General features: G+C 39.2%; 2 protein-coding genes and 1 non-coding gene across 5 annotated transcripts; 2 read left to right on the forward strand and 1 right to left on the reverse strand.

The window, feature by feature from the left end:
- The first annotated feature begins 609 nt into the window (after positions 1-609).
- Positions 610-8,433, forward strand: LOC144020779 (carbohydrate sulfotransferase 12-like). Its single transcript, XM_077524568.1, has 6 exons — positions 610-754; positions 3,333-3,921; positions 4,003-4,145; positions 6,063-6,191; positions 6,268-6,460; positions 8,147-8,433. Exons 2-6 carry the CDS (start codon positions 3,463-3,465, stop codon positions 8,420-8,422), a joined length of 1,200 nt encoding a protein of 399 aa, XP_077380694.1. The 5' UTR covers positions 610-754; positions 3,333-3,462; the 3' UTR covers positions 8,423-8,433.
- Positions 4,919-4,990, reverse strand: trnap-cgg (transfer RNA proline (anticodon CGG)). The gene has a single exon. It is a non-coding gene; the product is annotated as a tRNA-Pro (tRNA).
- A 611-nt stretch (positions 8,434-9,044) lies between the features above and the next one.
- On the forward strand, positions 9,045-24,736 carry ern2 (endoplasmic reticulum to nucleus signaling 2). 3 transcript variants are annotated; one of them, XM_077524566.1, is made up of 25 exons: positions 9,046-9,273; positions 9,407-9,480; positions 10,613-10,730; positions 10,808-10,841; positions 10,917-10,989; positions 11,060-11,132; positions 12,431-12,553; positions 12,632-12,733; positions 13,291-13,350; positions 13,427-13,646; positions 15,412-15,490; positions 15,636-15,786; positions 17,035-17,177; positions 17,249-17,428; positions 17,509-17,653; positions 18,675-18,779; positions 18,849-18,936; positions 19,011-19,200; positions 19,297-19,393; positions 20,644-20,843; positions 20,926-21,073; positions 22,306-22,433; positions 23,645-23,768; positions 23,894-23,961; positions 24,039-24,736. In XM_077524566.1, exons 2-25 carry the CDS (start codon positions 9,478-9,480, stop codon positions 24,219-24,221), a joined length of 2,835 nt encoding a protein of 944 aa, XP_077380692.1. In that variant the 5' UTR covers positions 9,046-9,273; positions 9,407-9,477; the 3' UTR covers positions 24,222-24,736. The 3 variants fall into 3 exon arrangements, with proteins under 3 accessions (XP_077380693.1, XP_077380692.1, XP_077380691.1); XM_077524567.1 differs by lacking the exon at positions 9,407-9,480 and having other exon boundaries at positions 9,045-9,353; positions 20,926-20,983; XM_077524565.1 differs by lacking the exon at positions 9,407-9,480 and having other exon boundaries at positions 9,046-9,353.
- The last annotated feature ends 321 nt before the right edge of the window (positions 24,737-25,057 follow it).

A 25,057-nucleotide genomic window follows, 5' to 3' on the forward strand; every position in this document is an offset into this window, starting at 1 on the left:
CCCGCGTTATTCACGGAGGAACGGACCAGCCTGCGGGGGGGAAAAACATTCAGTATCCGTTTTCCACGAACAAAAAAACAAAAACAAAAAAGTTTTTTTTGTTTTTTTTTAAATCTATTATAACCCCATAAAAACATAAAATCTATAAAAGCAATACGTAGTATAAGATTAGCATATGTTGCAGCTAAACTGCTATGATTGTATTGCACAGGACACACTGGAATTTGACAATATATTTTGATAATATATATATATATATATATATATATATATAATTATTAAACATTTTTAGTGGAAATATCTATACTGTTTTAATTGGATTATATGAGTTTTACGGACTAATTACTGTCACGATACACAGAATTTTATTTTTTTTTTTTATTGCCATGTTATCTCACTTTTAGTGACTTTAAACGGCAGTATTTGATTATACAGCTTGAAAAGAAAATATACATATATACAATATATGTATATGTATAAATTACACAGTACGTAATGACTGTCATTATAATGTGTATATATGCGTGTTGCTGCGTGTGCGCGTCGGACCACACGTGTGCGTGCGTGTGTGCGCAAGTTCGCGGGCCAAATCTCGCGAGATGTGCTCCACTTTCTTGTGGCTCTCACGCCGCCTCAAGTCCGAACCTCGAGCCCTCCCCACAAAGCTCGCCCGCCTGGCTGCTCTCCTCACCCGGCTAAAGGACGGCCACACACCGCTGTCAGGACACCGACCACCATGGAGCTCACCTGCCGGGTAAGTTCTAAAATCACGACGACGGTTCCTTCGGTGATTTTTGGTATTTATAGAATTGATATTCGTAAAGCTAAACGAGATTTAACAGCCGCCTTGATGCTCCCGGTGCGAAGGGAACAGAAGCGGGCTTTCTTCCTTCCCTCAATGGGAGCTGGATGAAATGATTCGCGGGGGGGACGGGATTTTTTTCCCCTCGGCGGCTGCTGCTGGATGTGATGGAAGAAGAGCGCCAAAGTGTTTTTACGCATGAAAGGCCACATTGTAGCACGTTTATAGTCTCAAAGTAAGTGTGGGAAAAACAAGGGGGAAAAGCAGCCTTTCTGTGGGCTAAATTACAAAAACAAGATATCCTTCAATTGATCCCAACGTTCAGGATATTGTGGTCCGTCACGATGCGCGTGTTTGTGCAATGTGACATTTAGTGGATGTTCTTCAAATAGCAGCATGAAGTCAACGTGGAGTGTTTGGAAGTGGAAAGAAACCACAAGCAAGGGGAACAAAAACAACAATTTCCCTCCTTCAGGAGCAGGCTTGCTTGCATGGGTCCTCTCTGCCTCTTTGCTTATTTTACCAGCAAGACCAGGCGTTCCACCAGTTTTTTTTTTCGTTTCCACATACAAAAAAACCCCTTCTACAATAGTGCTTCTGACAGTTTTTACACCAAGTACAACTCAAGGGAAATAAACATATCTCACCAGAATCACAATTTTGATCAATATTAAATACAGTAGCACTTTAGTGTTAATCAAAAAACGAGGCACAAGTTTTATTCCAAATGAATTGTAATTAAAAGTTAATACAACTGAATGGTAGCAATTAGCCACCCAGCCCCCCCAATTATGTCTCCTCTTTGACATAAAGATTTTAGCCAGTTTTTTACTGCCACTTCTCCTGTTTTCTCTGGTGGTGTTCCGTGAGATTTTTCCAATATAAAATATGTGCCTTGGCTCAACAAAAGTTGCGAAACACTAGTCTAGACTGACTCCAGCGAGGGTGATCTACCCCCTCGCCTCCGTTTGTTCGCATCCCCGTGACAGCCGGGACCCACAGTAGGCTCAGTGTATTTCCCACAGCCCCTCAGGGACGCTTCCCTATGAAAAGAAAAAAAAAAAAAAAAAAAAAAAAAAAAAAGAGGCCTCACTAGTTAGAGCGTGATGCAATTATCTAACACTGTCCCTGCATTGTGTTTTAATCATGCTTTGTTTTGATGCACTGCAGACAAGCGGGCGGATTAGGCGAGCACATTTTGTCTTTGATTTTGCAGAGGACACTCATCTCGTCTGGCACAATATTTCGGTACAACCGATGCTGGACTGGTGGCCTCACAAACGTTCACTCTCATATTCGCAAAGTTTAAATGAGATTCGAACCTGGACTACAGAACTGTGAGACAAATGTTCTAACCAACCCAAATAATCCAAAATTGTAATGAAATCACACACTTTCAATTGGAGATTACAGTGACAGATGTGGGAAGCTGGTTGTGAAGAGACCACAGTGAGAATTTTCTGGGGATTACATGAGAGCAGACGGTGTCCTACTTTAGCATTCTTGTATGCTGATCCTTATAAAAAGGACATTTTGACATTGTTCAAAAGGCGGGTGGATTCTAAACCCTTAAAGAGATAGTTCAGATTTTTGGACATTAATCGGTATTAATTTAATTTAATAATTTTATTCATAATTCAAGTATACGAGGTTTGCAGTCCCGCTATTTTGCGGATTCTTTTGGTACAATTAATAACTGTATTTTGATCAAACTCTCGTTTATATTGGGTGTAATTCCAGTGTCGACCACCAGATGGCAGCACACTTATTTAGATTGAAACGGTACAAATTAAAAAGAAGAATGAAACAGGAAGTATTTCAGCACAGCACGTCATGTTTTTTTGCGCGATTAAAAGTCTATTTTGGTCAAAATCTCATTCATATTGGGTGTGATTCAACTGTCGACCACTAGATAGCAGCACACTTTCGTTTGAGACAGTGCAAACTTGAAAGAAGAATGAAACAGTAAGTATTTCAGCACAGCCTACTTTTTTGTTGAAATTATAGCATGACATTTTGCGACAATCCTGCTTTTTATGCCTACAGAAAGTGATTGTTGTAGGTAAATTTTATCATGTACATTTGTGGGCATTAAATCTATTTATATAAGTTTGTTATTTTGGAAAAAATTGTTTACAGTGGAGCCCCACATACTTGCGGTTTAGCAGCCATAGATTCACAGTTTGTTTTCAATTAAGAAAAAAAATGTAGATATATATTTTTTGTTTTGTTTTCAACATTCCCCCCATTTTCTGTGGAAAATGCAGATTCAATGTTTATCAGTGTTTTATTTATTAATTTTTTTTTTTGGGGGGGGGGTTCCCAATGCATTTCAATGGGTGTCAGTTGTACGCAGATTTTTTGCTATTCTTAGGCTGGCCCAGTCCTGTTCCATATTTATGTTATAAAAAGATGACTCAATTGTCTCACTGAAACTGCTGTGACCTCATTCATCACTTGGACTCAATCCGTTTTATTGTTTATATTGTAAAGAAGCCAACGTCTAAATCACATTTCCTGCCTGTTTCAGCTGCAGTTGCTGAGCAGGAAGTGTCCCCTTCCGTGATAGACGTCCTGCGCCATGGAGCTCAGATAACCTCTTCCTCTTTTCTGCACCAATCTCGGTCGCCCGCCCCCCCAGGACCTTCCGCACTTTAACCATGGGAACGTGGCGCGGCCTGCGCGTGGCCTTCATCCTGGGCGCTCTGTCCGTCATCCTGCTCATCATCGCCTACTGGGACGACGTCGGCGGCGGCTTCAACCTTTACCCTCCGCGGGACCGCAAACACGAGCGTTGCCCTCAAACCTCAACGGGCCGCTCGCTCACGGCCCCCACGCCCCCGGGAACATCCGGCGCGACGTGGCCTCCGATGGGGACGAACCAAAGCGTGGAGGGGAGGAGAGAGCGAGCGCAGCTGGGTGGAGAGGATGACGAGGAAAGGGACGAGAGCCGGGATGGAAGTGGGGAGCAGATGGCGAGGAAGCGGAGGATCAGGGATGTGTGTTCGGGGATGGACTTCCCCGGACGGGCCCGTGCGTTCGAGCAGATTCCAAACAGGGAATTGGACCACCTGATAGTCGATGACACGCATCAGATCATCTACTGCTACGTTCCCAAGGTAGAGAATATCATGACGAGCAAAAGTGTGAGACTAAAGTAATATATGATATATAACTATGACGTTCCTGTTTATGTTCAGGTGGCTTGCACCAACTGGAAGAGGGTGATGGTGGTCCTGTCCCAGTCTCTGGTCTCACCCGTCTCAGGAAAGCCTTACACTGATCCGGAGTCGGTTCCCCCGGACCTCGTACACAATTCCTCGCTTCACCTCACTTTTGCCAAGTATGACAGTTACAGTGTTCCCTCGTTCATCTTTTGCAGCCTCACTGTTTTGCATATTTTTTACAGCATGCTTTTTTTTTTTTTGCGTGCTTTTTGGTTTGTTTATATATTTCTTTTGTCTTTGCACGGCTGTATCTCGCAAACCCTACGTCCGACCAGGGACATATCCATCCACAGATTCGTCTCGACGAGACCTTTCCAACGGTGTCTGTCCCGTTGGTCCACGACATTGCATTCCGGAGATATAAAATATATACTGGAATAAGTAAATAAAAAAAACAACATACTTTTTATGGAAAAAAATGACTGTAAATGAAAAAAATGAATGAAAATGAAAATGAAAAATGAATGAAAAGGCATTCATAATAAACTAAAAATCATACCAAAACAAAAAAGCATAATAAATGGGAAAAAAACAATACTGTGCTGTGTACTGTAATAAGTATAAAAAACAAAAACATGCTTTTCATGGAAAAAAATGAATGTAAATGAAAAAAGAACATATATGATGAATGATAAAGCATTTATAATGAAGTAAAAATCATACCAAAACGAAAAAACATGTAATAAATGAACAACCAAGTATCTATTTTTTTTTTAATTAACGCAGATAGTTTTTGGAACTTAACATGCGCGATAAACAAGGGAACACTATTCTTGAAGCTGGTAGCCGTGTAGATGGTAGTTTTTCCAGCTCTAGTGCTCAACTGTTTGGCAATGAGTCACTACTTTTTTTATTTATTTTTTTAAATGTAGCAGATATTGGCGTTCAAGGGCTCGTCCGGGATTTGAACCCGGGACCTCTCACACCCGAAGCGAGAATCATACCGCTAGACCAACGAGCCTTGCTGTTTGAGTGAAGAGCATGACATGAAGTCAGATGTACAAATTTGGAGCGCAGGATTTGTTTCCTTTTAACAAGAATAAGATGCAAGTATGGAAGCCTACTTGGGAAAAAAAAAAAGTTTTCTATTTTTTTGTGTGTATTTTATTTTTTATTTCCTGTTTTTCTGAACATTTTTTTCTGTCATAAAAATGTTTATAAAAACAAGGAAAAAGAATTTAAAACAACTGAAAAAAATATTCAGTAAAACAGAAACAAATATTCAGAAAAACAGAAGTAAATTTCTCAAAAAACAACAACAAAATATTCAGTAAAACAGAAAAAAAATACTTAAAAAAAACAAAGTCCCCAAAAAATTAGTCAGAAAAAAATGAGTGTTTTTTTTTTTTTTTTTTTAAATGGATGCGATCCGCTTCCGTACCCCAATGATTTTAAATTTACATTTTTGTACTTTACATTAAACCTGATATAAACTGCATGAATTTATGTTTCTGACCTTGTATACTAAAATGCAAAACAAGCTCCACCATAGAAAAATTATTCTATAATTACTTTTGTAATATAATTGTTGGACATTTTGTATGAAAACAACATTGCCGTCAACTCGTAATCTCTGCTCTGTCTTCAGTTTGACGTGTGAGAGAAAAGTGAATGTACGTCCGACTCCCCATCCCTCCCCTGACGTGATACAAAAATTTTCCTCTGTGCAGCAGTGCGTGTGAAGCCTCCACCATAAAATTTAGAGGACATGTTTTGCCAACCAAAATGAGTTATTTACTGAGCTGGAAGGCGAGCACGTAAAGAGCAAGCAGCACAGGCGGATCTTTCTTTGCGAGTTGGTGTCAGCGGCTCCGTGTTTGTGTGACTTGGGGAACGTGACTCACCTGTCTCTCTCTTATCTGACTCCTTCCATGACACATTTGGGACTTGTTCTTCCTTTTTTTCTGATTATTATTCTACTACAACTGCTCAAGAGTTGAGTACTCATACTCGTATCGGTCTGAAAAAACATGGTGTAAAACTTCCCTACAAAAAAAAATGCTAACCATTTTTTACGTATGTGTCCACACCAGGTTTTGGCGCCATTATGGCTCTCTGTCCCGCCACCTGATGGCGCTCAAGCTCCAACACTACACCAAGTTCCTGTTCGTACGGGACCCCTTTGTCCGCCTCATCTCGGCCTTCAGGAACAAGTTCGGAAGGTTCGACGAGTCGACCAGAGCCAATGCCAGGATGCGTGACTGAGTCATTCAACCCGCTTTGCATTGTGACCATCAGGCCCAACGAGGACTTCTACCGCCAGTTTGGCTCAGTCATCCTGCGTCGCTACGGCAACCTATCAGGGAGCTTGCCGGAAACGGCGGCTGAGGCGTTTGCGGCGGGGATCAAACCCACCTTCCAGCAGTTCATCTCGTATCTGCTGGATGCGGAGACGGAGAAGGAGAGCGTCTTCAATGAACACTGGCGCCAGGTAATACATTACATGACATTAGAGTGGAGGCGGAGCCAACACCTTCTTGTGACAAAAGTACTTACTGTAAACTCTATACTTCAGTAGAAAGTATCACTACTTATGTTAAAAAGATTCTGAAGAACAAAAATTGATCTCTATGTCACATGGAGTTTTTTTTAAACCGAACGCTAGCTAATGCTAACTCAACTGTTATGCTATCAAAATGTGTACCCATTGCTTTAATAAGCTGGTTTTTGCCTCTCACAGTTGAATTTTACTGGCAAGCTAAACATAAAACAAAAATACAGTAGAATCACATGGAGGAGTGTTTATTAAACTGACTAATATTTACTTACTGAGTTAATTGTGGAATTCTTTTTCATCTGTGTCTCTGTGTTATACTGCCTCCTGGTGGCCAAGACATGAACACCGTTACCATTGAATTGAAGCAAAAAATGTGGGGGGAAAAAAGGCACCACTGTGAAAGTAGAAATTTGTCAAAACAAATAAATGCTCAAGTAAAGTACATAACATATACCGGTACCTCAACTTGAGCACAGTAAAGAAGTATGTGTACAGTACTTTACTTCCCACCACTGCTTGATCATGAGTAAATAACCAGACAAGTGTACAAATGTCTGTTAATTTTTAAATTTAGTCTGTTTTAGTCCCATTTCAGTCAATAACCTCATCCCATTTTTATTTAGTCCATTTTTTGTTGACTATAAATCTTTCATTTAGTCTTTATTTTAGTCCAAGAAAATGTAATTTTATTCGTCTAGTTGTAGTCAACAAAAAATGTCAACATTTTAGTCTAGTTTTAGTCAGCACAACCATTGTACCCCTGTTTATTTTTTTTGTCAACAGATTATGTTGAACATTTCGGATCTCAAATATTTCACATTGAATTTTCTCTCATCTTTTTGATGAAAAACAACACAATTTCATCCTTCTGCCTGTCCCATGTGTTTGTGCTGGGAGTCACATGACATTGTCATAGACGTGACAGATTAGCAGCGACGAGATTTTACAAAATCATATAATTTGTGTCAAGTTTTTGTTCATGAATTAAAATGTCCATAGATTTCAGTCCAGTTTTTATTAAGTGAATTACATTTTCGTCTCGTCTTCATTAGCCGACAAAAAATTATCCTGATTTAGTCCCAGTTATTGTTTATTAATGAGGGTTTTAGTCTAATGTTGTCTATTTTTAGTCAGGTGAAAACTGTGTGTTGACGAAATTGTTTTTTTTTTAGTTTTTGTTGACGAAAAAAACACTACCAGTGACCTCATGCATGTGTTTTCGTTCTACTACTTTATAGAAGTGTCATAAATTGTACAGTGTGCGAACGTGAACTTTATTTTGGCAGGTGCGGTATTTCAAATAAAGGCGCCATTTTGTGCAGTTTAGCTTCAAGAATGGCACATTTGGGATATTGTAGCCAACTATACCTCACAAAGCAAATAAGGCTGTAGATTTAATAGCCATATATAATAGACCAAAGATACAATGCCTAGTTTTGATTGCCATACAAAATATTGGAAAACTTTATAGGCTCCGGGTTCATTCCATGATCCTCCCATGTAATGGTCATTTGTATAAATATTAATACCCCCCCCCCCCCCCCCCCAAATGATTCAATTCAAATCACTGGTATGTGCTGAACGTGACCATTTTCCCACACGTGTATTTCTGGATTTTAGGTTTACCGTCTCTGCCATCCATGCCAGGTGAAGTACGACTTCATCGGGCGACTGGAAACGCTGGAGACGGACGCCGAGCAGCTTCTGAAGCTTTTGCAAGTGGATCATCTGCTACGGTTCCCCTCGGGGGCCAGAAACCGAACCGCAGCCAGCTGGGAAAGGGACTGGTTCGCCCAAATTCCAGTTTCAACGAGGACAGAGCTGTACAAGCTTTACCAACCAGACTTTGAGTTGTTTGGCTACCCCAAACCTGATAGCGTACTACACCATCATTAGCACCCCCCCCCCCCCCCAAAAAAAAAGCCTTTCAAGACCGTGTCTGCTATGCTGTTTGAGCAAATACCTCACAAGACAACAAGTGCCTGCCAGTATTATTTTTGTATTTTTGTCTCAGTTGGGAATGAATGCAGCTAACTCATTTCAAAGCTACTCCATTACACTTCATTTGCCCATGTTAAAGCACTTTGATGGGTTTCTTGATAAATTATAAGTTGGAAAGATATGAGACAAAGACTTATTTTGCAGGGTAATAAAAAATGTGATTGCAACAATTTGTTTGCACGTTTTCTGAACGTAGATTCCTTGCTGTTTTTAACAGGTCTGTCTAAATGTAGCCTTTTTGTATCAAGCTGAACTAATTCTTAAAATGCTGGGCCAAATTGTTGTGAAATCCTGTGTGTGGGTCAATGGATGGTCACGAAGTGAAGAATGAGCGCCTCCACCACTTTCTATTGCACAAAACGGCGCACGATGACGCTGTCAACTGTCGTGCTGTCTTTTTCCACGTGTTCCAGGCTCTTCCCCAAACCCCGCCCCTTCTACACCTTATCGTTTCTCCCATTGGCCATGGTCCCCTGTCACTCAATACGAAAAATGCTCCCACCCACTTGTCAAGTTGTGATGTCACTCGGTCGTCCCAAACACGGAAATGCGCATTTACTGTTGTGTTGCGGGTAAGATGAGTAGAAAAATGATAGCGTTATCGTAAAACCACCGTCATGTCCACCTGTTGTGATGTTACACGGACGCTTTGAAACGACACAGACGTGTGGACCCCGTACTGGGATTTCAAGGGGATATTCGACCTTTGTTGTTATTTTAGTTCCGTTCGTAGGCTCGAAGAGGAGGTGGGTGTCATGTCATGGGGGCTTTGGGGTGCCTGCTGTTGTGCCTTCTGCTTCTCTCGTGGGAAGTCAAAATATCACAGGTGAACTTTTCATTTTTACATTTTTTTTATGTTGTCACGTTTTGTGTTACTAGTAACAACAGTGAGGGAGGCGTTACAAGTGGACTTCATTTTGCTATTTCAACCAACGCTTAAAAGTTGCTTGATGGTGGGTATTGGACATAAAATAACTTATTGCAGTTGCGCGTACATTAATTACAGTAAACACTAAGAGATTCGCGTTTCTCTATTCACAATTTCACTTACAGTCCCCTACAAAAGTTGTTTTTGTTGTGTACTAAATACATTCGGGTTCAAATTAAAAGATGGATATGAGACAAAAGTTCACAATTCCAGTTTTTATTTCATGGTATTGAGATCTAGATGTGTTAAACAACTCAGGACAGAGCATCTTTTGTTTGAACCCACAGACTTTTCAAGTGAGCAAAAGTATTGATACAGAGAATTACAAACATAACTTAAAGTAAATAACATTTTAATATTTGGTGCTGTAACCCTTACTTGCAATAACTTAATCAACCTGCATTGACTTCACTAGAATGCTGCGTTCGTCATTTTTTGAAATACTTTTCCAGGCTTTTACTGCAGCCTCATTCAGAATCTTGTTTGTTTCTGGGGGTTTCTCCCTTCAGTCTCCTTTTCGGGAGGTAAAATGCATGTTCTGTTGGGTTAAGTCTGGTGATTGACTTTAGACTTCACTTTATTCCCCTGTTCGTCTTGATGAATCTTTTGTTGTGTTGGCAGTGCTTAGAAGTAAGCATCCACTAGTTTTCTTTTTCAGGACATCCCATTCCAAATTTTTATATTGGCTATGCCAAAGGTTTGTGCAATTTGATCCAGTTGATCGGCCCTGAGTTGTTTAACACATCGAGATGTAAAAGCTAGAATTCAGAGGTTGCTGTATTTTTGCCTGCATGCTTAATCTGTCTTCCCTATGTCGAGTGGAGAAAGAACACCATGTTCTTACATGCATGCACACCCACGTAAATACCCACAAATTTAAAAAAAAAAAAAAAAAAAAAAAGTATATGGGAAGAAGAACTTGAAAAAAATAGCAAGTACTCGCATGGTCCCGCTACTGCTCAATTGTGAACATGAAACGTGTGACCCAGGTGGAAGTAAACATGGGAGGGGTGAATACACCCTCATGGAGGGATGTTTGTCAGGATATCCTGCTAAATGAGGAACTCGAAATGTTTTATGGAGTAGAAGCACTGCAGGACCTAACACTACCACACGCCCACTCAGGTGTTTTTTTTTAAATTTTTTATTGCTGTCAGGTGGCAGGGGTCAAGGCTGTCACCCTCCCAGAATCCCTTCTGTTCGTCTCCACGCTGGACGGAAGTCTGCATGCTGTCTCCAAACAGACAGGAGACATAAAGTGGACGCTAAGAGAAGGTTTGTATGACAAGTAGTATTTTTTTATGCCATATTTGCAACCATCTAATTATAAATGTCTTTTTTGAAATTGCTAGATCCTGTTATACAAGTGCCCATCAACATCACTGAGTAAGTAACATACGCATACAAACAAGCACGCAAACATACGCGCACATACGACATTTGTCACAATGTGTTTTTTAGGCCCAGTTTTCTCCCGGACCCCAACGACGGTAGCTTATACATCCTCGGTGGCAAGCACAAAGAAGGCCTGATGGTGAGGAATGAAGCGCTGCAATGTTTTTCATGTTCAATTCCTAATGTCATCTTGGTGATGTGTTGTCCAGAAACTTCCGTTCACCATTCCAGAGCTGGTTCAGTCGGCTCCCTGCAGGAGCTCCGATGGCATCCTCTATACAGGTGAGGCGAACACTTTTTTTCCATGCACCAACCACATACACTCTAAAAACAGTTAGGTCAAAATAACCCAAAAAAATGGATGGATAAAAAAAATTATGGATAAAAAAATTGTCCGACCCCTTACCCAACATTGAGTCAAATTGACCCAAGTAGAGGATCTGACCCAACTCTGGGTTGTTTCATACAAAATGACCCTTTTATTTATTTTATTTTTTTGGTGGAACAACCCAGAAATATGGGTCAAATTGACCAAAGTAGACATTTATATATAAAATAAGTTTTGACCCAAATATAGGTCAAGTGGACCCAAGTAGATGATCTGACCAAACTTTCTGGGTTTTATACAAAATAACCCAATTTTTTTTTTTTTTTTTTTTTTTTTTTTTTTTTTTTTTTTTTTTTTTTACTCAGAGTTGGGTCAAATTGACCCAACTAGAGGCTCTGTCTTGACTTTCTGGGTTATTTTATACAAAGTTACCCAATTATTGATTCAAAGTTGGGTCAAAGTGACCCAAGTATATGATCTTATCAAATTTTCTGGGTTGTTTTATACAAAATGACCCCTGAGCCAACATTGGGTCAAATTGACCCAAGTAGAGGATCTGACCCAACTCTGGGTTGTTTCATACAAAATGACCCTTTTATTTTTTTGCTACAACAACCCAGAAGATTGTTCAAATTGACCTAAGTAGACAATCTGACCCAACTCTCTGAGTTGTTTTATACAAAATGACAAAATTTTGGACCCAAAGTTGGGTCAAACGGACCCAACTTTCTGGGTTGTTTCCTACAAAATGACCCAATTTTTTTTATTTCACTCAAAGTTGGGTCAGGGTCAAATTGACCAAACTAGAGGATCTGACTCGACTTTCTGGGTTATTTTATACAAAATTACCTCCCCGCCCTCCCCCACACAACCCAGGAAGTTGGGTCAGATCCTCTATTTGGGTCAATTTGACCCAGCTTTGAGTCAAAAATTGGATCATTTTGTATTAAACCACCCAGAAAATTAGGTCAGATTGTGTGCGAGGGTCAATTTAACCAAACTTTCTGGGTTGTTCCACCAAAAAAGGGGGGACATTTTGTATAAAACAGCCCAGAAAGTTTGGTCAGCTCCTCGAATGGCCCATTTTTTTTACCCAACGCTGGGTCAAATTGACCCAAGTAAAGGATTGGTTCATTTTTGACCCAATACTTGGTTTATTTTTGACCCAACTGTTTCTAGATTATATGGTCAGAAGTTATTCATGGCACTGATGAACGGAGTTGCAAAAGAATCAATTTTTTTTTTTTTACAGGCAAAAAGCAGGATGTGTGGTTTGTAGTTGATCCTGAAACGGGAGCGAAGCAAACTAGTCTAACCACGTCCTCGTCTGATTCCATGTGCGCCAACTCTCCTCTGCTCTACATTGGACGCACAGGTGAAACACACACTGACACATTTGCACATTTTCAGCACACATTTGTCCCCCTTACGGTAGTTTGTTTACGTTCTGCAGAGTACATGGTCACCATGTTCGATATAAAGAAGCAGGAGCTGCGATGGAATGCTACGTACAACGATTACTCTGCTTTGCCATATGATGAGAAACTCGACTACAGTAAATCTTCACGCTTCAATTTTTTTTTTTTTAGAGTTTCAGTACACTGCTTAGAAATCATCAACAAAAAACATAAAAAACCTAAAAGTATGTACCGTATTTTCCGCACTATAAGGCACACCTTCAATGTACGACATATTTTCAAACTTTTTCCATATGTAAGGCGCTACAGTAGAGGCTGGGGTTACGTTATGCATCCATTAGATGGTGCTGCGCTAAAGAGAACGTCAACAAAACAGTCAGATATGTGAGTCAAACTTTATTAATAGATTACAAACCAGCTTTCTGACAACTCCAAAATGAATAAACAGCTGTTTTATTATTTTCTCTGAGGTAAAGTATTAGTATTAGCTAGCGATCCAAGATGGCGCGATCTTGTGCACATGCACGTCACCGATCGTGCAGGGTCACCGATAGCGTCTTGACAGCGAGACCTGTTGCGGCTCAATATTGATCCATATATAAGGCGCAGGGTCAGCTTTTGAAAAAATTGAAGGCTTTTCGGTGCGCCTTATAGTGCGGAAAATACGGTATTTGTGTACGTATATCCCCTCCAGAGATGGCTCATCTTGTGTCCAGCGGCGACGGCCTTGTGGTTACCGTCGACAGAGAGTCAGGTAAGGACTTCCATTTGGAAAACGGATCTTGATGACCACCTCAGCTTGAGCGAGATCCCAACTTGTCTTCCTCAAGGTGACGTGTTATGGAGTCAGGACTACGGCTCGCCCGTGGTGGCTGTCTATCTGTACTCGGGCGACTCGCTCAGACACACCCCCCACCTGTCGCTGGCCGTCGAGACGTTGCGCTTCCTCACCTTCTCCTCCTCCAACGTCGCCGGCGGGCAGACCAATGTCCATTCCACTCTGAAGTGGAGCTATCAGTTTGTGAAGGAGGAAGCACAGACACAGCTTGTGTAAGAGTCGCACGTACACACATCATAATACATATGATAAGTCTTGTGATAACAATTAGTAGTAGTAGTCATCACATAACCCGTTTTTCTTGCACATAGGGCTGCTCGATTATGAAGAAAATATTCTTCACAATTAATATAGTAATAATCAAAATTACAATTAGGATGATTTTGGTGCAAAACAAGAAAATGTTTAAATGTAAAAAATAGTAAGACAAATACATTTCTATGAAACACAATAATTATGCAAGTTTCTTTTGGACCAAACAAGATTTATTAAATTAGTTATTTAAAAATGTTTTTTTTAATGTACAAATATATACATTTAAACAACTCAAAATTAGTATTTTTGTACGGTTATGCCAATATTGTAATTGTGGAGTGTAATAATTGAAATTGTAATTGATGTTTGATTAATTGCACATGACAAAGTTTTTTATTATAGTTCTTGTTAGGGCATTTTAAAAGGTGGAAAAATGTTTGGCAACATTTAGAGAACATCTGTGAATTTGCTGGAATCACAAGAAGAAATTTGTGAAATGGCAGGTTTGACTAGAACCACCCACAGTACAATCTTTGTTATACAAATTCAGTTGAAGTCCAGCTTTGAAAAATGTAATTTTGTAATTATTTGTCTGGTTCTTGTCATTCTGTTACAATGACAATTTTCAGTTTTGTAACACGCATCTATAATATACCACAAAGTAGCATTGGTTTTCTAATATATATCCCAATTCAAATGTCTAAATATTTCACTATTTAACTCATTCACTGCCTTTGACAAGTATACTTGTCAATTGTATTTTTTAGAGCGGTGCTAAATGGGGGCGAATCTGAGCATGCTCCACTGTAAATATCAAACTTGGAAACAACTTTACTGATGCCCAACCACCGGTAGATGACATCATTTCCCCATTTTATAGGAAATAAACACAGTTTCAGAGTCCATGGGAGAAATGGCTGTATTTTGGCAAACCTACATTTTTCTGCTGTCAATTATAAAAGAACGGGACGGGACAAAAAGTAGGGAGTCTATTCTGTTATTTGGTAGATTCGGTTTATATATAATTATTGAATGTAATATCACGTGAGTATTGGAAATGTAAAAAATTTCTATAATGACTGGCAGTGAATGAAGTGTCTTGGTAGACTCTGACGTTCAATCAATACTTAAAGTATCATGAATTACAGCACCATTAATAGCAACTTGTGTCACTCTGGTTCAAATCACTTCATTTTGGCTGTTTGGTCTCAGTATGGCAGCTGTAACCATGACGACAGCACGTCGCAGGTCAGATTTGCAACAAAGTGAGTGTGTTCTCAGTCTTAACAACTTAGAAACATTATTGCTACATTTAATGATTTCAAAACAAGCGACCGGCAACAAATCAAGAGACTTTTTGTGGTGTTATGAGGGCCTTCTCGCCATGAACATGACTCACACAGATTTTATAAACAAGGCATATAAGAAATGATTGACTTGGTTGTTTAATTTTGCACTTGATCCTACAGAGGCCTAACAAACTGCATGTCTAAGCAAAAATTTCCATAGAAAGTTAACTATTAAAAAACTAGGATTGAAAAAGTGGAAACTGTAAAAAAAAAAAAAAAAAGTATGAAATAATAAAAATACAATGCATGACTTCAAATGAAAATGTTTCAATTTTCAGTGACTTATAAGTATTTGGACAAAGCAACAATTGTACATTTAACCATCATTTTTTTTAAATAACTGTATAAAAAATCCTCTCTCTGTCTCTTTAAGGCCCACTCTCTACGTCGGAAAACTGGACTCCCACCTCTACGCTTCCTCATCCCTCGTTCACCACGGATTCTCCTTAGTGGTGAGTTGCGTTACAAATGTATTTTCCGTCGCCGTCCCAGCCAAAGTTTTGGAGGCGATGCTTCCCGGCCTCGCGCAACAACAGTAATATGATATCGCATGCTGTGACGGGCCGACTCAATGGCGAGCTCTTGTTTCCATGGCAGCCTCGGGGGCTGATCCTGGGCCGGATCGAAGGTCCGGAGACGGCCGGCGTGACGGTCAGCGGGCGAGGGGAATGCGAGATCATGCCGTCCACCGACGTGCGCTATCCTCCTGGGAGCACCAACAGCCTGAAAAATCACTGGTTGTTAATAGGTACTCGCATACTCTCCTGAACTGGTGAAGGTGACGTTTTACGTTCACTGAATTAGGGAAGAAATTACACAAAAGGAATAAATGAAATTCTGGTATTTACTGCGAAATAATGTTTGCATCATTTAAAAGAGGGGTGTCCAAACTTTTTTCATTTGAGGGCCACATACAGAAAATCAGACACAAGGCGCACATAATGTTATGAAGAGAAATTGTGTTTAGTCCTAGAAATTGTACAAATAATTTATTTGTGCTTTTGCATATTTAGTAAAATGCTACAGTATATAAACCAATTTATTTGTAATACGGCAGTAGGGTTATTATAGTTTTGGAATTTTTTATTTGAGTTAGTTTTTATTAGTTTTCAGGGTGGTTCTGTTAGTTTTATTAGTTTAGTTCTTTAAAAAAAATGCTTAGTTTTAGATTAGTTAGTTTTTGTTTTGTTTTTTTAATGTGTATTACTTGTGCGCAATATTTAAAAAAACACCATGGGAGCAACGTCATCTGAAGGTGCTTTTCTATTGGCTGCTGCGAGATGACGTCACTTCTGTGTGACATACTTTCAAACGTCATTATTCCGGTTTATATCAAAATAAATCTACTAAAAATCACATTTAAAATCATCCCCAAAGGCTCATGCATTAAATTAATTACCAAAGACTAAAACGAAGGACATGTTTGCTATAATTATAGTTAATTTTAGTTAGTTTTGTAAACATAAAATGTAGTTTCAGTTAGTTTTCGTTTTTTAAAAAGCATTTTCGTTTGTATTTTATTTTGGTAACAATATCATTTTTTGAATTATAGTTTTAGTTTTTTCATTAGTTTTAATTAACTAAAATAACCTTTAATGGCACCTGTTTTTCCTCCCTTCTTACTTTGACCATCTCCAAACATTTTTGTTTATTTTATTTTATTTGAACTGAGTCAAATGTCATTTTTAGCATATGTCGCGGGCCACTGAAAAATGGACGGCGGGCCGCAAATGGCCCCCAGGCCGTAGTTTGGACACCACTGATGTAAAAGCTTGATTATGGTCAACTTGAGTTTAGGAAAATGAATAATCACTATATAGATATATAAATACCTATAGATCTAAAAATAAATAAATAAATACATAAATAAAGGCTACTGATTGACCACGCTCAAGTTTTTTTCCCCTTCCAAATTGCTGCCTTTTCTATGTCGATTTGAATTTGCTAAATTGTATAGCCCTATTTTTCACCCTTCTAAATATCTAATGTGCCGCAGGCCACCACGAGCTCCCACCAGTAGCGCACACCACCATGTTAAGGGAATCCCGTGTCAGCCTGCCGCGCTCCGGCGAAGCCGTCATCCCTCCTCGTCCCGCCACCTCGCCGTCCTCGCGCCCCTCCGGCTACAACCAGTACCACGTGAGTCCCATTCATCTACTTTCTCAAGCGGCGTCCATCTCCCTCATTTCATGTTTCTCCCAATGCTCCAGTTCTGGTCAGTTGGCCGCAGCGGCAGCGAAGATGAAGGAGGAGGTGGCGACGGGAGAGAGTCGGGAGGGTCCCAGAAGTCGGTCACGGTGCGTCCCGTCTACATGACGCAGGACTGCCTGGCAATGGCTGTGGTGACCGTGCTGCTTGGAGGATGGCTGGCATTTGCCTTCACATATAATGTGAGTCAATACAATTCTAAACATTTATCTTACTCATTTCTCAAACGTGATATTGTCTACCTGTGTGTGTTCCTTCCCAGCGAGCAGCCAAGAAACTTAAAGCTCTGCAGCAGCAACTGGAGGAGGCATTTGAATCTTGTGTCCAGCGCACACAGACCAACACGCCGACACCGACCCTCGAGTCTTCTGACTCGATACTTTCCACCAAAACGAATGTCTCAAGTGGTAAATGAGGGAACATAGATCTTGTGTGTTCTTCATAAAATGCAAAAATACAAATATATATATATATATATATATATATATATATATATATATATTTTAGAGGTGTCAGGCAATTAAAATTTTGAATTGTAATTAATCGCATAACTTCAATGGTTAACTCATGATTAATTGCAAATGTTATCTGTTCTACATGTACAATACAATGTATAATTTTTTTTGTGTTTTCATACTCTGAACATAAAAGTGGGGAAAAATGTTAAATTAATATGGCTGCATCTTTTAGTATTTGCTACAGTAATTTCATAATAATTCATAAAATAGAGTTCAAATTAAAGATGTACTGTACTGTAAAAAACGAGTGTGATATTGATTTGCGTTGGTCATTTTTCTGCCACTAGATGGCATAATTGCATTTGTAAGACATTGGTGCTCGATAAGATGAAGTAACTTTTTGCACATTTTTAAAATTGTAAAATACAACTTGACCTCAGTCTCCATAAATATACATTATTATTAGATTTATTACTGCTAAATTTTGACGTGGACGTATCTGTTGCGACTGGAATTCACCCAGTACAGCCTTTTTTTTTTTTTTTTTTTTTTTTTTTGGGGGGGTGGTGCCATTAATCTCGCATTAAAAAAATTAGTGGCGTTAAAGGAACTTTTAATTAACACACTAATTTTGACACCCATATATTTATATAATATACGATATAATCTAATATATATTATTAAACATAAATACAAATATTAATTCTATGTAAGTATTTTAAACAAAAAATAATCTAAAATTTAATTAAATTACATTTGGTAATAAAATAATGTAATTGAATGTGTTTCTCCCCAGAATTTCCCCTTGTAAATTCATTGTACACCCGGCAAAAAAAAAAAAAAAAAAAAAACGCAACCTGCAATAAAAACATAACCCAGATGGGATTTTAAACGGTACTGTGGTGTGCTCAACAGAACTCAACCACTGTGTGAATAAAACATAGGCTTCTCCACTTCTTTTTCTGTCCAGAGTCCCAGCATGCACAAGGAGACACTCTTTTTACTTCTTCCCATGACAGCAGTGCAGCCTCAAGTGCGGATGGCATCAACACGGCAGGCCAACAAACCGCCACAGGTAGCAATCCAAATGTGTGTTATTTTCTTCAGATGCGTCTGATTTATCGTCGCTCATTTCTGTCGGCAGAAACCAGCGAAGAGTTGCGCTTGGGTAAGATCTCCTTCAGCACATCCGAGGTCCTTGGGCGCGGCAGCTCGGGAACATTCGTCTTCAGGTATGTGTGAAAGTCGCTGTGTTACGCCCACTGAGTCGATCAATAATCTCGCCTTTGTGTTGTACGCGCCGCAGGGGCAACTTCGACGGCCGCCGTGCCGCGGTGAAGCGAATCCTCCCCGAGTGTTTTGAGGTGGCGGAGCGTGAAGTGCAGCTCCTACGACAGTCGGACATGCATCCCAACGTCATCAGGTACTTCTGCACGGAAAGGGACAGCCTCTTCACGTACATCGCCATCGAGCTGTGCGCCGCCACTGTGCAGCAGGTCAGTTTGTTTGTCCGACCGTGTCCATTACTATCTGTCACTAATGTTCTTGAAAATGGTCAAATATAACTTGTGATGCTATTGTTTTGCCGTCAGTATGTGGAGGATCCATCGAATTTTCCCGACCTGAGTCCAGTTACATTGTTGGAGCAGACCATGTGTGGCCTGTCACACCTCCACTCTCTCAATATAGGTTTGCGACACACAAACACATGCACACACTAAAGCTGTAATGATACACCAAAGTTAAGATTTGATTCTGATACACAGTTCAATACATTTATTTTTATTTATTTACGGTGTAGTCCGCCTTTTGCCAAAAGTCATCTCCAGTGAACACGTGACCCTAAACAGGATATTTGATGTTATATATTGATATACATATTTTTCTAAATGTTTCGGTTTTGTTTTTTTTAATTTGTATTTTTTATGCTATTGTTTTTTCTTTAAGTACCGTTCATCTTCAATTGTACTTGTCTTAAAAAAGAATGACACCTTTGAATTAGGACTGTCACTATTGAAAGTTTTTAAAATCCATTATCCTATTAAATAATCCCCCTCAAAATGTATTATTTTTTATTTATATATTTTTCTGTGAGTTGAATTGAGTAGATATAACTAGTACTACTCATTATCTTTTGTACTTCTGCATTATAGACTTAACAGAATTAGCTTATGCTAAACTGCTAGCAATCACGATTAGTATTAGCGTACTAGCGATTCCCATTTAAGGTAAACAAACACTAAGCATCATTTAGGTCACACAAACATCATAATATATCTAAATTAGTTGAATTGAGAGGATTTAACTACCAATTGCCCATTTATTTTCTTATGTGCATGAGCATTATAAACAGCAACAAAATTAACCTATGCTAAACAGTAAGCAATCACGATTAGCAGTGGAGTGCTAGCGATTCCCATTTAAGGTAAACAAACACTAACCACCATTTAGTTTTCATTATATATCTAAATGAGTTGAATTGCGTGGATGGATATAAGTACCAGTTTTTTATTTTCTTATGCGCATGAGCATTATAAACAGTAACAAAATTAGCCTATGCTAAAAGTTAGCAATCACGATTCGTAGCGCTAACGATTACCATTTAAAGCTGCTCTCTTGGCCAAAAATACCTTTATGATAGCCTTTTTATTTTACCATTATGACTGAAACATTTACTAATTAGTAGATGAACACCCTCGCTGTTCACAATGGGTACTCCTGCGAGCCTCTGGCCAATCGTTCGTCATGTGAGCATTGTGTATGTTGAAGGTGGAAAAAATGTAGTTTTATCTTTTTGGCCACAGGTGGCAGTAGCGATTTGAAATTCAATTTTCTGCATCCAGTAGCTTTTGTGGTAAACAAACACTATGAAGTTGACAAAACAATAAATGGCCTCAGTGCTCTTTTCCCTTTTCTGCCTACCTTCGTCCTTCATCCAGTCCATCGGGACCTGAAGCCCCGAAATATCCTGCTCTCCTTCCCCTGCGCACTGGGTAAGGTCCGAGCTCTCATATCTGACTTTGGGCTGTGCAAAAAGATCCAGGATGGTCGGCAAAGCTTCTCGTTGCGCTCGGGCATCCTCGGCACCGAAGGCTGGATCGCTCCCGAGCTGCTGGAGAACGTCGCTGGCAGCAAGCCGGTGAGTCTCGTATGGTTCTACCAAATCACGGAAGTGTGTTTCCTTTTCGTTCGGCCGGCTCAGCGCTCTCACTTCTCTGTAGACCGCTGCCGTGGACATTTTCTCAGCCGGCTGCGTCTTCTACTACGTGGTCAGCGGGGGTAAGCACCCGTTTGGCGAGACTCTGATGCGGCAAATGAACATCCTGTCTGGGGAATATTCACTCACACAATTCATGGATACTTTACACGGTGAGGATGCATGGTGGGCGGGTGCCTTGTGTCTGCTGCTTTTTTTTTTCTCTACTTTGTTTAGGAAACCAAATCTAACATTGTCCAAGATTTTTACTACCTCACTGTCCATGCATTCTTCCACTGCACTGCGAGTTTTAACATTTAGAATTGACAGGGTTCCCTCATTTATCGCTGGTGTTTCGTTCCAAAAACTACCCGTGATAATGGAAATCTGCCTTAATTAAAAAAAATAAAAATAAACTTCCCGTTAATTATATATATTTTTTCGTTTGTTTTTTGTTTTGAGTTTTACTAAAATTATTATTATTTTTTAAATGTACTGATTACAGTATACAGCACAGTATATATATATATATTTTTTTATTATATATGTTTTTTTCATTCATCATGTTTTTCATTGATTCATTTTTTTTCCCATTAAAATTATTTTTTTAATGTACGTATTACAGTATACAGCACAGTATATATTTTTTTCATTCATTGTTTTTTAATTTACAATAATTTTTTCCATTAAAAATGTTTTTTTTAAATGTACATATTACGGTATACAGCACATATTTGTATTTATTATGTATGTTTTTTTCATTCATCATGTTTTTTAATTAGTTTTTTACATTAATTTTTTTTTTTAATTATTTTTTCAAATGTACTTATTACAGTATACAGCACAGCGTATATTTTTTCATGTATTATTTGTTTTTTGTTTTGGTATGATTTTTAGTTTATTATGAATGGTTTTTTTTTTATTCATTTTTTAATTTACAGTCATTTTTTTCCATTAAAAGTATGATGTTGGTTTTTTGTTTTAATTATTTACTTGTTTTCAGCACAGTATATATTTTCTGTCTCCAGACGAGTGTCGTGGAGTGACGGGAGAGACACCGTTGAAACTAATCCGCAGATGCCCATATGTGCCCAATCGGACGTAGGGTTCGAGAGATATGGCCGCGCAAAGACCAAAAAATAAAAAAATAAACAAACCAAGAAATCACGTTAAAACAACAAAAGCACGCTGTATAAAATCTGCAAAACAGCGAGGCAGCGATGGTTATTGTTAGATCCCAGTGCAAAAATGTTGAGTACTAATTTAGATCATTTGTTGTTTTGGTAAAATCTTTTGTTAAACTATCAGAACATGCGTTTCGAAATATATTTGAACCCTATTACGAGCACCTTGGACAGTGATGCAATCCCAGTGACTCACCTCCAGCAACGTCTTGCGTCATCAGAAGACGTCGTGGCTGAGGACCTGATCAAGCAGATGATCAGCGCGGAGGCGGAGTCTCGTCCCTCATCCGCCCGCGTGCTCAAGCATCCGTACTTCTGGAGCCCCGAGAAGCAGCTGCTCTTCTTCCAAGTCAGTTGCCGCACTTACTCACGCTTTAGTCACTTGTTCTTGTTTGGAATTTGCCAAACGCTCCGCGCAGCCGTGTTGAGTCATGTCTGAAAAATGACAGCAGTCGGAAACTGGCAACCGGATTTTTGTTTTTGTATAAAAAACATGCTCAAGGGAATTTCTCTAGACTGTTTTGCAAAATATGTTAGGTCACTTTCTGGAATCAGTTGGTTATTTTATTATTTTGAAGATTCATGTTTACTATTTGGCGGCGCAGTGAGCATGTGGTTGGCTCGAGCCAGGCGGTCACATGATTTGCCACAAAGTCTTCAGACAACAATTTTCCAAAACAATTAAAATCAATTTGGAGGAAATCTACTGAGAGCATTTGGAAGCAATTTCAGGTTAACATGAAAAATCAAATAAAATACATGATTATATTTGTTTTATTATTATATGTATATATTCACTAATCGTCGTGTTATTGGCAATAGTTATTTCAATATATCACAATAATATTGCATTATAACGCAATAGGATTGCATTATATTGCAAAGTATTACGTTCTATTGCAATCTTAAATATTTTCGTGATGTCACCTACCAGGTTCCGTAGTAATTTAGTCCTCACACTGGAACTTAAAATGAGAAACTTCAAAATCAGAATGTCATGTTTTTTTGTTTTGTTTTTTTTTTTAAACTAATTTATTTGCTCCCAGCCATTTTCACAGAAGCAATCCGTTTGCTCCTAGCTGTTTTTCTGGATTTTGACTGATTTTGCAAGGCCCACAGAATATTGTGTTCTATTGCTATAAAAACATGGAACTTATCAAAAAAAAAAGATTAAAGTCTCTTTTTTTTCATCAGGAAAAAAAAAGTATATTTCTATCTGTTTCTGTTTTGCAGCAATTAGCATTAGAATATAGCTAAATTTAATCAATTTTCACAAATCTTATTTAGAATTGTGAGTAATTGAGCTTTTTTTCAACATGGCCCTGGTTGAGCTCCTTTGCTCTGCTGCCACCTGCTGGCTGTTTATGTAATAACTACCATTTCTGCAACCGTTCTTTGCAGTTGAGAGGCTGCATTAAAGCCTAAAACAAAAAAACAACAACAACGTATAAGTACGTCTTTGGGACACTTAACACATTTAAAAAAAAACTGTATTTATACGTTTTTGGGAGCAAATAATTTAATATCATTGCTGCATTTTTCTTTTTTTTTCCCACGCAGGACGTGAGCGACCGCATTGAGAATGAGCCATCCGATAGTGAGATTGTGGTGAACCTGGAGAGCGAGCACCGAGCGGTGGTCCGGACCAACTGGAGGCTGCACATCTCCACGCCCCTGCAGATGGGTAAGGAATCGGATGCACATCAATGTGCAGTGGGGAGCGGCAAGGCTGAAAACTAATTGACATTTTCAGCGCGGGTAAAATTACCAACCAAAAAAAAAAAAAAGATTGTCCATTTCTGTCTTCAGACTTGAGGCGTTTCCGGACATACAAAGGCAGCTCGGTGCGAGACCTGCTGAGGGCCATGAGGAATAAGGTCAACCTGCTTGCTTCTTTCCCGTACATCCTCCTATAACCGGTTGTTTTAATTCATTTATTTGTTTTGTTTTACAGAAGGCTCACTACCACCAGCTGCCTCCCGAAGTGCAGCACAGCCTGGGCGAGCTGCCCGACGGCTTCGTGCGCTACTTCACCTCCCGTTTCCCCAAGTTACTGATGCACACGCACACCGCGCTGCAGGGCTACGCCCAAGAACGGTCGTTTCACCCCTACTACATGCCACCCGGCGCCAAGTAGCAGCTGCACCCACCTCACTCCTCCCCTGTATTCCTTTTGTAAAGCTGTTACAGTTTTTCGATCCACGTTCAGATATTTTGGCTTGGTTTGTGTTATTTATTGTGGCAGATACGAGAGCGGAGGCACGCAAGAACCCGCGATATGATTACTTACGTAACATCATGAAAAGGATCTATGAATTTGTGGTTTTAAAGAGAGTCCAACAGGTATTAATAATAGCACTTGTTGACGGATTTTGTGAAAGAAGCTCATGCACTCTTGTAGGTAGCAACACTGACTCACAAAACGTACCACGACGTCAAATACGTCTCCATTGATAACCACTGTGCTCACCATGACAACTGATGTTTTTACTATGAAGCCAGCTGATGTTTACTCCTATTTTATTTATTTTTTTTAAATCTCAAAGCTATTTTCGTGTGAACTTGTTCCTGTTACGAAAGATTTGCTCTGCTGTAGAACCAATGTTGATGGATTTCATGATTTTCTAAATTAAATTTCTACTTTGTGCCAAAGCATGGAGTGTATTGTTTTGTTTTGTTTTTTGTCCTTTTGTAAAATTGACTTGGCATGATGTGAGAGAGGAACACTTGACTTGGGATGATGTGACAAACTTGACCAGAATGTAGATAAACCTACTCAGACATAACGAGACAGGGGAAACACACAAGAACACAACACACTCACCAAAATAAAACAAAACCCAAACAAAACTGAAACATGGCAAAGTCTTTAAAATATTGTGGGCAAAATTGTTGGTACCTCTGTTAATTAAAGAAAAACCCACAATGGTCACTGAAACCACTTGAAACTTACAAAAGTAACAATAGAAAAAA

This window comes from Festucalex cinctus, chromosome 6, assembly GCF_051991245.1.
Source record: "Festucalex cinctus isolate MCC-2025b chromosome 6, RoL_Fcin_1.0, whole genome shotgun sequence".
Classification (NCBI taxonomy): domain Eukaryota; kingdom Metazoa; phylum Chordata; class Actinopteri; order Syngnathiformes; family Syngnathidae; genus Festucalex; species Festucalex cinctus.

Coding starts and splice junctions, on each gene's coding strand:
- ern2 (XM_077524565.1), top strand. CDS start 9,288: ATGGGGGCTTTGGGGTGCCTGCTGTTGTGCCTTCTGCTTCTCTCGTGG. Junction 9,354..10,612: donor GGGAAGTCAAAATATCACAG/GTGAACTTTTCA, acceptor TATTGCTGTCAG/GTGGCAGGGGTCAAGGCTGT. Junction 18,937..19,010: donor TCGGGAACATTCGTCTTCAG/GTATGTGTGAAA, acceptor TACGCGCCGCAG/GGGCAACTTCGACGGCCGCC.
- LOC144020779 (XM_077524568.1), top strand. CDS start 3,463: ATGGGAACGTGGCGCGGCCTGCGCGTGGCCTTCATCCTGGGCGCTCTG. Junction 3,922..4,002: donor TCTACTGCTACGTTCCCAAG/GTAGAGAATATC, acceptor GTTTATGTTCAG/GTGGCTTGCACCAACTGGAA. Junction 6,461..8,146: donor TCAATGAACACTGGCGCCAG/GTAATACATTAC, acceptor TCTGGATTTTAG/GTTTACCGTCTCTGCCATCC.